This window comes from Oryzias latipes, chromosome 6 (genome assembly GCF_002234675.1).
Source record: "Oryzias latipes chromosome 6, ASM223467v1".
Lineage (NCBI taxonomy): Eukaryota > Metazoa > Chordata > Actinopteri > Beloniformes > Adrianichthyidae > Oryzias > Oryzias latipes.
Window position 1 is genome coordinate 15,360,404 of NC_019864.2, and position 12,816 is coordinate 15,373,219.

At 38.6% G+C, this 12,816-nt stretch overlaps 1 protein-coding gene across 2 annotated transcripts; it reads left to right on the forward strand.

The window, feature by feature from the left end:
• Positions 1-285: 285 nt before the first annotated feature.
• Positions 286-12,506, forward strand: myo5c (myosin VC). 2 transcript variants are annotated; one of them, XM_011476022.3, is made up of 40 exons: positions 286-413; positions 680-790; positions 887-1,058; positions 1,159-1,303; positions 1,370-1,526; positions 1,671-1,814; positions 1,906-1,987; positions 2,121-2,228; positions 2,311-2,417; positions 2,503-2,768; positions 2,846-2,927; positions 3,208-3,348; positions 3,428-3,550; positions 3,675-3,758; positions 3,864-3,995; positions 4,109-4,206; positions 4,274-4,360; positions 4,443-4,554; positions 4,645-4,856; positions 4,937-5,102; positions 5,175-5,321; positions 5,401-5,565; positions 5,662-5,755; positions 7,001-7,064; positions 7,126-7,400; positions 7,481-7,544; positions 7,624-7,704; positions 7,784-7,964; positions 8,049-8,142; positions 8,241-8,304; positions 8,396-8,564; positions 8,651-8,735; positions 8,822-8,914; positions 9,059-9,213; positions 10,045-10,134; positions 10,241-10,391; positions 10,461-10,749; positions 10,836-11,010; positions 11,079-11,159; positions 11,235-12,506. In XM_011476022.3, the coding sequence occupies exons 1-40, from the start codon at positions 387-389 to the stop codon at positions 11,382-11,384; spliced, it is 5,223 nt and encodes a 1,740-aa protein (XP_011474324.1). In that variant the 5' UTR covers positions 286-386; the 3' UTR covers positions 11,385-12,506. The 2 variants fall into 2 exon arrangements, with proteins under 2 accessions (XP_011474324.1, XP_020559622.1); XM_020703963.2 differs by lacking the exons at positions 286-413; positions 680-790 and having other exon boundaries at positions 930-1,018.
• The last annotated feature ends 310 nt before the right edge of the window (positions 12,507-12,816 follow it).

The following is a 12,816-nucleotide window of genomic DNA, read 5'->3' on the forward strand; positions in this document are numbered from 1 at the left end:
ATTGAATTGTTTCAAATAAATAATTGTTACAAACTTAATTTTTTTTCTACACCTTAACCTCACAAATCAATAAACAATTGCCGGGATGCACATTATAAAATATATTTAACTGTGAATTCAAAAAACAAACAAATGAATGTAAAGAATCCATTCAGTCGAAGTTTAGTTTGAAACTACTCAAAGGGGATTTAATTTTAGCTAATTTAACAGTGTCTTTTATTTTGAAAGATTTTTCGGGAAATGAAATGAAAGTTTGTGAAACTTGACAGGTGAAACTTTCTTTTGTGGGAGTCAGGAGGAACCGCTCCGGTAACTTGGAAACTGCAGAAGTACGCATTGTTTTTAAGACACGCATTTAAAGGAAGTTACAGGAATAATGCGCAGTCATGACTTTATTGGAACTTTACACGAGGGTAAGGAACAGATTATTTTACAAACCAATTTCCTACAGTCTCTGAAAAATAAGAAGTTTAAAGACATATGGAAACTTTGGAAAACTCCTTTGCACGCCATGGGGAATAATCACCTGACAGGATCCACTCAATTTAACATATATTTAATTTGATTTTTACCTTTGAGTCCTATTCAGACTGTATGTTTTTTTTAATTATTTGTTAAGTTTTCTTTTTCATTTCTGGCACAATATCAATGGTCAATTTATTATAATTTTTTTTCCCAGTATAACAGAGTCTGGATTCCAGATGAAAAACAAGTTTGGAAGTCAGCTGAAATCAAACAAGACTTTCATTCTGGCGATAATGTTCTTGAATTACTACTTGAAGATTCCACTGTAAGTAGAGAAAAAAAATCTAATCTGCGCTCAAGTTATAAAGGTGAGAACCATCCCCTGACCCTGCTTTCTGACATCACCTATGTTATTTCACAGGAGTACCACTACCCAGTTGATCCATCTAGACCAGAACTCCCACCTCTCAGAAATCCTGACATCTTGGTGGGGGAGAACGACCTCACAGCTCTCAGCTACCTGCATGAACCTGCGGTTCTCCACAATCTAAAAGTGCGATTTGTCGAATCAAGAATCATCTATACCTACTGTGGTACAGTTGAAAAGAAAAAGACTTTTCTCGGCAGATTTGACTGAATGAATGGCAAATGTTTAAGTCATTTTTATTGTTGCGTTTTCCCCCTTATTTTCAGGCATTATTTTGGTGGCGATAAATCCTTACAAGCAGCTTCCTATCTATGGAGATGCTATCATACATGCATACTCTGACCAGAACATGGGCGACATGGACCCACATATATTTGCAGTGGCGGAGGAGGCCTATAAACAGATGGCTAGGTAGGATGCCATACACAAAGTATGCATTAAATCGTGATACTTAAAACTGCTAATGATTTTTTTTAGAAACCATAAAAACCAATCCATCATTGTCAGTGGAGAATCTGGAGCCGGCAAGACGGTGTCAGCTCGGTACGCTATGAGGTACTTTGCTGTTGTTAGCAAATCAAGCAATAAGAACCGAGTTGAAGACAAAGTGCTGGCATCTAATCCAATAACAGAGGTGATTTCTTTCCCCCCTCCCAACTTACTAACTATTCACTCCATTGGCATTCTTCTACTAAACTTTGAAACATAATAGACATTTTCCAATTTGGCACAAGTTTAAATGATTTACTGTCAGGAGTTATGTTTGGTTTTCTCTCAGGCTATAGGAAATGCCAAAACAACCCGGAATGACAACAGCAGCCGCTTTGGGAAATACACAGAGATCAGTTTTGACAAGAAATACCGGATCATCGGCGCAAACATGAGCACATACCTGTTAGAGAAATCCAGAGTGGTTTTTCAGGTACTGTGCAAGATTTTAAAAAATAAATCTATTTTAATTCTGTTTTAATAATGAAAAATGCATGTTCAGGTGTTTGTTCGTTTTTCCTCAGGCAGACGATGAGCGCAATTATCACATTTTCTACCAGATGTGTTCCTGTGCAGACTTGCCAGAATTTAAGAGCCTTCGACTGTGTACGTTTTTTTTTTTTTTTGCACCGTGTTTCTATACTGCATCCGTTTCAATGCAATAGACGCTGATGCGGCACAGTGTCAAACAGGTACTGTGGATGGAGTTTCAGTGTTTTTGGTACTTGTTCATTTGCAGTGAGCGCAGATAAGTTCCTGTACACCTGCATGGGTGGTGACATAGCCATTGAAGGCGTTGATGACAAAAGTGACATGAATGAAACTCGACGGACATTCTCTCTTCTGGGTAAAAAAACGATCTTTTAGACCGCTGCTCTCCTGTGATCTGTCTTTTATCTTGATTTTAATCTCTTTTCTTTACTGATCAGGGTTGAAAGAAGACTTTCAGGCAGATGTCTTTAAAGTTCTGGCAGCAATCCTGCATTTAGGAAATGTGGAGATCAGAGACCAAGGAAATGACAAATCATCCATTGCTGTAAAGACTTTTTTTTAAAAACAATCAATCCAATTGAGAGAAAACATTTGTTTGATTAAAAATGTGACTTGAGATGTTCTTGCAGCCCACGGATCCACACCTGGCAGTGTTCTGCGAGCTGCTGGAGGTGAGCGCAGAGGGGCTGCTGCGATGGCTGTGCAACCGGAGGATCGTCCTGTCGGCTGAAACTGTTGTGAAGCCGGTACCCAAGGAGCGAGCAGTAGCTGCCAGGGATGCTCTAGCTAAACAGACCTATGCCCATCTCTTTGACTGCATTGTCAACAGGATCAACACAGCACTGCAGGTTCCTGGAAAGCCGCATGCTTTTATTGGTGTTCTGGACATTTATGGGTAATGCAGACGTACACTTGTTTCCCTGTCGGTTTCTCTATTTCTTTCACCATAATTGTGTGTTTCATTGGTTTCAGGTTTGAGACCTTTGACATCAACAGCTTTGAACAGTTTTGTATCAACTATGCAAATGAAAAGCTGCAGCAACAGTTTAACTTGGTATGTCTTTGAGTAAAATGAGCATTAATAATTTTCAGAGGGAGATGAAGCTTCATCATCCTCTTAATGTCTAGTTTGTCTTATTCGACTGTATTTTAAATATGTACGGTATTTTTTAAAAACAATTTATTATTGTTGTAAACTTGCAGATGGTTGCATTTTCCTCCCTGGGGACCATAAAGTTGTATTCTATTGTTCTGTTCTATTAGTTTCATCTGTTATCACTGCTAAATGCTTTCCAAACCTTTAGTCTTAAACTGCTGCCTGCTATCACTTTCAGCATGTGTTTAAGCTGGAGCAAGAGGAGTACATGAAAGAGGACATCCCCTGGACACTGATTGATTTCTATGACAACCAGCCTGTTATTGACCTAATTGAAGCAAAGTTGGGGATTATGGACTTGCTTGATGAAGAATGTTTGGTAAGATTTACATAACTTTTTGTGATTTTTAATTTTTTATTCTAATTTTGCTAATGGACAAGTATGTTTTACCTTCAAGTTCCCCCAAGGCACTGATCAGAGCTGGCTGCAGAAGCTGTACAACTATCTGGATGCCAATCCTCTGTTTGAGAAGCCAAGGTTATCAAACAAGGCATTTGTGATTCAACACTTTGCAGACAAGGTGGAGTCCTCCGTCTGCACATAATGCAGCCTTAAACTGCTGTTCATTACAGTTTTGTTCAATTTTTGCTGAAGTTTTTGAACAATTTGGGACTAATTTGAGCCATTTATTTTTCCTCAAAAAGGTGGAATATCAGTGCAAAGGTTTTCTTGAGAAGAATCGAGACACTCTTTATGAAGAACTGGTGGATACGATGAGAGCTAGCAAGGTGATCAGTTAATCTCTTCATGGTGCAAATGATTTCAAATGTGACAACATGCTAGATTCTTTTTTCACTTCCTAACACTTTCTCCCTGTTTACATTTACTATCAGCTTTCATTTCTGGCCAACTTTTTTCAAGAGGAGGAGCTAACCCCCACAGCCAATAAGAGCTTCAAAGTAAAGCCAGCCAGGCCTCCAGTGAAAGCCACCAATAAACAGCTGAGAACCTCTGTGGGAGATAAGGTGGAAATGTTTCTCCTCACCTTCCACTCACTGGGGTTTAAACTCAGTGGAAGTTTTCATTATTTATGTACGCACATAGACTTTCTCCTAATTAGTTTTCTTTTTTGGAGTAGTTTCGCAGCTCCCTCTTTTTATTGATGGAGACACTCAATGCCACTACCCCTCACTATGTGCGCTGCATTAAGCCAAATGATGAAAAGCTCCCGTTTGAGTGAGTACCTATGACTCTTTAATTTGCAATATTTGTTCAGTGTAAACCCACGCTTGTATTTTTATAGATATGATTCCAGAAGAGTTGTGCAGCAGCTGCGAGCTTGTGGCGTCCTTGAGACAATTCGTATCAGTGCACAGAGCTACCCGTCCAGGTGACCCGCTACTCATGTTTGTCCAACTTATCTAATCTCTTTTTCTGCTCATTAAGTAACTTTTTTTTGTGTTGGTTTTTAGATGGACGTACATTGAGTTTTACAGTCGATACAGCATCCTGATGTCGCACCTGGAAGCCGATGTCAGGGACAAAAAAGAAACCTGCAAATGTGTGCTCCAGAGACTGATTCACGTCAGTTTTGTTGCATAAATCACCTTCCATTGTAAGCATCATCACACACTGCATTAACATGTCTAAAGGATTTTATGTCTTGGACTCCAGGACACGAACCAGTACAAGTTTGGCCGCACTAAAATCTTCTTCCGAGCTGGCCAGGTGGCATATCTGGAGAAGCTGCGTCTTGACCGCCTTCGAGAAGCCTGTGTGATCATTCAAAAACATTTCCGAGCATGGAGCCAGAGACGGAAGTACCTGAGGATCAGGGATGCAGCCATTGTCCTACAGCAGTACATCAGAGGACAGAAAACCATCCGGTTAGAAGTGTTCACATGCTGTTTTTAGGATCCTCTGATGATGATGCTTTAAAGCTAAAATGTTTTTGCAACAACTTCAGTAAAACAGTGACTGCTGAGGCACTGAAGCAAGGCTGGGCAGCAGTGGTCATCCAGAGACACTGGAGAGGATACTGCATGAGGCAAATCTACCAGGCAGTCTGTCAGGCCACCATCACCATCCAGGCCTTCACACGGGGTTGGATGGCTCGAAAACAGTACAAGAAGGTCTGGAACAAGTCTCTGCAAACTCAAGAATTTGTGTGATTCGAGTATTAATGAAACTTTGACACTCTATAGATGATGGAGGCGCACAAAGCAATGATTTTACAGAAGTACACCAGAGCATGGCTGGCTCGACGGCGATTTCAAACCATGCGTCGGCTGGTGCTTAACGTCCAGCTCTCCTACAGGGTGCAGCAGCTCAGAAAGAAGATTGAAGAGCAGGTAGTGAAACCTTCCAGGGTTATTTCCGCTGTGGACTTTACTTGCATGACGTAACTGAAGCCATTTTAAACCCTGACAGACTAAAGAGAATCGAGGATTGATGGAAAAATTGACCACCTTGGCCAACTCTCAGTCTCAAAACACACATAGACTTCAAGGCCTGGAAATACAGCTGGAAAAAGTAACCAGCCAAAAAGAGTCTTTGGAGGCAAAAGAGAGGAAAACAAAGGAGGAAACTAGTTTGGTCAGTACTGAAATTAGCTTCTATAAGTCCAGCTTTTGGTTCATTTATTAAAGCAGAGTGTTATACCTAACCCAACTAACCTGAGTGTCACTCCAGACAATCACGCAACTTCAGTGCCGGATAGATGAGGTCAACCTGGAAAAGCAGAACTTGGAGAAAAAATTTGAAGCTTCCATCAAAGAGGCCAAAGGTACAGAAATATACGTTAACATTCATGAAAATGGTTGTGCTGGAATGTTTTTAAATCATTAACTACAAGAATATTATGGCTAAAATCTGCTCTAGTCGTTAAAATTAGATTATCTTTTTAAAATAATGAAATTTACTCAAATGAGCACTCTAAAAAAATCTTAAAATAGGCGGATGACAGTGATTCTTTGTGTTTTGTTTGTTTATAGAGAGAAAAGCACACAAATCTTTCCTAAGAGCCTTAACCAATTTGCCAAAAATTGTGTAGTCTTGATTTGAATCTGCTTTTGATCCTATGCTCCCTTTAATTATTGATTGGGATTTCAACAGTAACAAAATAGAAAATTCTGAGGGGAAAACTGATCTGACCCTGAGCGGCAGGTTATCATCTTTTAGGTCGTCTTGCTGAAGGATGAACTCTTGGTCGTCTAAAGTGACGTTTGAAGAGAAAAAGAATACCTTGAGGGAGTAATGGCTTTAGATAGATAGATATAGATAGATATAAACTTTATTAATCTCCCAAAGGAGAAATTCAGGTGTCCGGTAGCAAAACACACAACCACACACAACAAACAACAGTAAAAAGACAGTTCACAAAATAATATCAGTTCATATCATATTTAGGGCACCAGATGTGTGGTGAAAATTACAGCTGTTCATGGGAAAAAAAACCTCCCAGATCACTGAGTTTGAAGTTATTTGTACAGATGAGTAGGACTAACATTAATATATAAGTGTGAAACCCTGAATTACCGAGTGACACTAGATACTGATCACAGACTATTTTCTTTGGGGACTCAGATATTGACTTTTAAAACTTCTTCAAATCTTTTTCTTGTTTCAAAAACTGGCACTCATTGAGGGTATTTTTACAGGATTGATTTCTTTTTAAAAAAATAATTTAATGTTTTGTTGCAGTTTTACACATTTTCCTTATCTTCTTTGTACCTGATCCTTGCACCTATTCTAATAATGTCTCTTTTGAGGATTTCTCTTAGGGTGCTCTCATAGCTCCATGTGAATGCAACCTCATTAAAGCAATGGGTAGATCTAAGTGTAAGGCTGCATGCATTTGTGCAATCCTGCAAATACTCTCCTTTTGCATGTCTTTGACTCTGAGCATCTTAATATTTGTACAAATGACACAGATTAAATTGTTTAAAATGAAAACAAATAACACAGTTAAATGTTTTACTGACTCCATGCAAGTATGCCTCTTGTGTCATTGATATTTTAACTTTTACAGAAAGCTTTGACCATTTGAACAGGAGTCTTCGAGAAGACATGGAGAATGAAGCAAGGCTCAGAAAGTAGGTAGAACGTGCACGATTACATACAAATGCTGGAAGCTGATGAGCTATCCGTTGACAGGATTGCTGAAAACAACATTGAAATCAAGAAGCAGGACTACGAGAAGGAGATGGTGACTCTTAAGGAGGAGATCAGGAGACTGAAAGAAGAAAGAGTCGGCCTGCAGAGGAAGATAAAGGAGGGAGAAGAGGTGAACTCTGATCTGCAGGAACAGATCGTTCAGCTCACCAAGCATGTGAAGATCATACCCGAGCTGCGCAGAGATCTGAACAATATGCAGAACGACAGAAATAACATGGATCGGAGGATAAAACAACAGTCAGAATTAGCAAGAGGTGCTTAAATTATTTATCCTTCTCTTTAGAAAATCAATGATTTTCCATTTTGCTCATGACTCATTTATACTCTCCTTCAGCTAAAATGAGGGAGATTGCAAGGAATCTTCTTGGTGAATTTGTTGAAGAGGAGGTTCTCTTGGGGTAATGTGCTGGGATTTGTGGGAATGTACCTTTTTTTTCCCCCCTGAGACATTTGTACTCACACGTTGTTTCTGTGAAGGATAACTTCAGATGATTCTGAGAAGATCTATGAGCCTGAAGATTTGCTGGAAGCCTTTGAGGGTCTGCAGAAAGCCACAAGGTTGTCATCTTTGCTGTCAGACAATCCACTTTACTTAACCACCTAAATCCATTACTGATGGTTCCATTTTTGTTGGCAGGCTTTTGGAAAACCACCAAAAGGAGCAAAAAGAGAAATATGAGACAAAAGTAGAGGGACTAGAACTGAAAGTGGACCATCTGCAAAACGAGAACTGCAAGCTGCAAAACCTGTTTCAGGAGAAAATTAATGTCACTGAAAGTATCCACCGAGAAGTGTCTAGACTCACCAGCGAGAACTCTGTACGGTTTTACATTTTTCCGTCCATGTTTCATTGTGGAGTCACATGAAGTGCCCTCTAATCTGTGTTTGGATTTGTCCCACAGTTGATTCCAGAGCTGAAGCTGCAGGTTTCAGAGCTCCAAAGACAAAAGCAAGAGCTGGAGGACCGTTTCATGGAGCAGGGCAAGGAGCTAGAAGGTGATTTATTTATTTATTTATTGTCCAAAAAAAGCTTATATTGGTGATTTTTCGGGATAATTTTGTTTAAAAGCTCTTCTTTTATATTTGTGTAAAAGACAAAAACACAGAAATCAACAATATTCTTCAGATAAGGATCTCAGAGGAGAGCTCACAGCGCAGGTAAAAAACATCAGTATTGTTGGGATTGTGCCTTTGCTGATAGATGAGTAGTCATTTCTAGTTTTAAATCTCCTTTTGGGTTTGGATTTAGGTATTTTGAGGAGAGAGCCAAAGAGTTGGAGGATGCAAAGATGGAGCTGGAAGACAAGGTGGAGGAGCTTGAAGAGGAGAATGATCACTTAAAGAAGCAGCAGCTCATGGAGAATGAAGCTAAGAGGAAACTCAGAGAGGAGACGTCGATATTAACTGCCGAGAACATGGTGTGTGGCTTTAAATGAAGAATGATGGAGTGAACACGTGGCCGTCTTTTATGACAAACAGTTCTAAAGACCCGCTTTGATCTCAGGACTTTGAGGAGCAGCTTGACCAGAAAGACAGGCTGATAAAGAAGCTCCAAAATCAAATAAAAAGCCTTGAAGCATCACAAAAAGGTACCGTTTCTGATAATTATGGTAAAATCTTAAACCAATATACAGTAATTTCACTAATTCCATTATTTATCCCGTTTCTCACACAGCTAAGCAAAACTCTCCAATCCCTAAGGAATACCTCGGCATGTTGGAGTTCAAAAGAGAAGATGAATCCAGACTTGTTCAGAATGTCATTCTGGGTATTTCCTTCCTTCATGTCGTTTCCCTATCATCCCAATTTTCCGACTGTATTCTCCACATTCTTTTGAAAAGTCAATATTAACTTTAATAAGACATGTGACGACCTTGTCATATTCTTCAAATGCTCTGCGACTCGTTGGCAGACTTGCAGCCCAAAGGTGTGGTGGTCAACATGATTCCCTGCCTGCCAGCTTACATCCTGTTCATGTGCGTCCGCCACGCTGACTACCTGAACGACGACGCCAAACTCAAGTCTCTCATGAGTGCGATCATTTGTGCTGTCAAAAAAGTCATTTTGGTGAGGAACGTTCTTGTTCATCTGCATTTTATTTAACCCTCAAAACGTTGTCACTTGGATGTTTTTCCAATCCTGTGTGTAAAGGAAGCACTCTGGAAATTGTATTATACTTTTACTTTGCAGAGAATGTTGGATGGGGAGATAAAAATGTAAATGTGTAAAGGTTTCAGGGTATATACAGTATCTTTACAAGTTTAGGATCAAACCAGAAGGTCACATGGACAGGACCTTCTGATCAGAGGTCACCCACTCCACATCTACACCACAGCCCCCCATAGGATGATCAGATTAGCCCTCATCTTTAGAAATTATTGTGTTAAACTATTCTATTCTGTTAAAACACACATTTGAGATCAGAACCACTCCTGAGATGACTTCATCAGTGAAAATATCTGTTTTCTGATTGCTAAGAAGCAAGATAAACCTCTGATATATCTAAAAAACAAACATATAAACATTCAGATAAAGTGGATTGTCTGACAGCAAAGATGACGATCTTGTGGCTTTCTACACTGACATCCAGAACCGAATTACTGATCAAGCAAAATCTGTGCATCTAAATGTTCAGCTTTTATTTCAGTTTCTGCTTTGCAAAATGTTTATTCATGTTTTATTAGCACCCTTTTTAATTTTTTTAGAACAAATTAGTTGTAGCTAAAACAAGTTTGTGAGTACAGTAAAAGTTCATGTTTTTTTTTAGAGATCTAATTATTTTCTCCTTAAATTATGATTTTTTTTCCCTTTGGCTGAAGCTTTGCTCTTCATCTAACTTCCAAGTTTGTTTTTGTGCTGTTGTTGATGAAGAACATTGACCTTTTCTGTCTGTTTTAGAGTCGCTGCAAAGACTTTGTGCTGCTGTCCTTTTGGCTCTCCAACACACACCAGCTGATCAACCTTCTAAAGCAATACAGCGGAGAGGAAGTACGAATTCAGTATCCTGAGGCCACCCTGCAGTGATTTTCAGTCAGTAGCGTCTTTTATGATGTTGAAAGCATGAGGGGAATTCATTTCTTTTGTTCTCCATAAGGAATTCCTGAAACAAAGTAGCCCCCGGCAGAGGAAGAACTGCTTACAGAATTTCGATTTGTCCGAGCACAGACAGATATTCAGCGATCTGGCCATTCACATCTATCATCAGTTCATAAGCGTCCTGCAGAAGATCCTCACTCCTGCTATTGGTATTTGACCTCATACACATATCTTCATTGTTTGTTATCCAGACCTTCTCAATCTGCTTTCCTCCACAGTACCTGGAATGCTGGAGCACGAAAGTTTACAGGGAATTTCTAGCATGAAACCTACAGGCTTCAGGAAGCGCTCCAGCAGTCTTTACGACGAAGAGTCAAAGAACTTCACCATTTCCTCCATCATCAAGCAGCTCTCTGTCTTCCACTCCACCATGATCCACCATGGCATGGACCAGAATCTGATCAATCAGGTCACAAAGCAGCTCTTCTTCCTGGTTGCTGCCACCACCCTTAACCAGATAATGCTTCGTAAAGACATGTGCTCCTGCAGAAAAGGAATGCAAATCAGGTTTGTGGTCTTCTCATTTCTGGATCGGAGTTAAAGAAAAACAGGTTCTAAACCTTCTCTCTGTTTTTAATTTGTTTTTTTTTTAGATGCAACATCAGTTATCTAGAGGAGTGGCTGAAGGAGAAGGACCTTCAAAGCTCCAATGCTATGGAGACTTTGACGCCCTTGGCCCAGGCCGCCTGGCTGCTACAAGTTAACAAGTCCACTGATGACGATGCCAAAGAAATCACAGAAAAATGCACGGAGCTCAACCCAGTTCAGGTACTTTACATCTTATGTGGGTTTGACATTGAAAAGCTCCTACTTAACACAAAAATCCTTTCTTTTAGATTGTCAAAATTTTAAATTCTTACACCCCAATTGATGATTTTGAGAAGCGAGTGACGTCCTCATTTGTCCGGAAAGTTCAGGTAAACTTCCTCAAAAGTGGATTTCAGTCTGGTATTTTTGCACCTCCTTAAATGAGCCTTTTTTTTTCTTTGCAGTCTTTACTTATTCATGAAGGATCCACCCAACTGATGCTGGACACAGACTTTCATTTCCAGGTCACATTTCCTTTCCAGTCATCTTCACAGGCTTTAGAGCTCCTACAAGTCCCAGCCAGCCTTCATCTAGACTTCCTTACCAGGGTCTGATCCAGACGACCTTTAACCTTTCACTCCTCCTTTCCCATTATTACCACAGAGGCCTTAAATGGAAAATGTTTGACTTTCACAAAATATTATTTTGGAAAAACTTGGATAAGTATAGTCCAAAACTCTGACTAGAAATCAGATAATAAAATGTAGCTTTTTAGTCCATTTTTGTAATTTAAAAATGAAAGATAATTTAGAAATTTTACAAGTAACCTTAGAAATGGTTCAGTTATTTCAGCTACTTTTATTTACTGGTAATTTAAGTCAATCGTTTTACATTTTTAATCTAAAGAAATAAACAAATTAGTATTTTCAAACATCTATTGTACTGTGTATTCTTATTCAAAATTGCTTCTTTGTGACGGGAAAAAGTTTGTGTTTTTTTGTAAATTTACATCATCTTTCTCTTTCGGCTTTTCCCATCATAAGTCTACTAATCTACTTTAAAATGTGTTTTATTTATAAAAATACTGTATAAACTTGCAAAGTGCTGAAGTAAATAAAAAGGTCTGTATAATGTCACACTAAATACATATTTTATATTCCTGTTCAGTGGATCGTTTTGACTTGCAGCAACAGGAAAACAAATTTTACATTTTCAGTAAAGTTAAAAGAAACATGTGTCATGTCAATTTTTATTTTTGAACATTTGTTATCATTTCAAAGTAAATGAATGTTACTGCTAACACAAACTCCTTTAGGAATGATCATATGCTTGATCGACCAGAATTGATGGTTCAGTGATTCTAAAAAAAGAAGTATATTCCAATTTTATTATTTAATGTTCAACTTCCTTTTTTCATCTTTCTGGATCTATTTCAGAATAGTTAAAGGGGCCTTTGTTAGGTCATTGAACTGATTTATTGTAGTTCAATTTTGGTTAATTTTGGTTCAGTTTTGGTTAACCAAAATTATCATAAAATGTTTGATCTGATATCAGTGGTTGTATTATTGGAATAAGTTTGCAAATAAATTTACTCCAGCAAGATCTTATTTGACACAGGATGTATTTTATTTTGAAAGCAACTTGTATGTGCTGCTTTCAAAAGTACATAACTGTTATAATTCAATTATTGGAGCTATGTGAGAACTACATTTAATAAAAGACTGTCTTAATGGCCACAAAAACAACACTAAACTGTCAGTTGTGACTTTGCGGCTTTCACTTTTGGTCAGTAAGAAATTGAGCCCAGCTGCTCTTTTAGTGTCAAAGGTTGCAGACCCCTGGGCTATAAAATGAAACTGAACTGTATCTTCTGGTTCTTGCTTTAACAGCATTTTAGCAGGCATCACTTTTTTGGGGCATTATTGCCCCTCACAGGTGAAAATTGGATTAAATTTTTTTTTTTTTTTTTACTTTTTTTCAATGTATTTATTTTCTTTTACCATCATATTAAAAATAAAGATGACTTTAACTAAATAAATGCATATG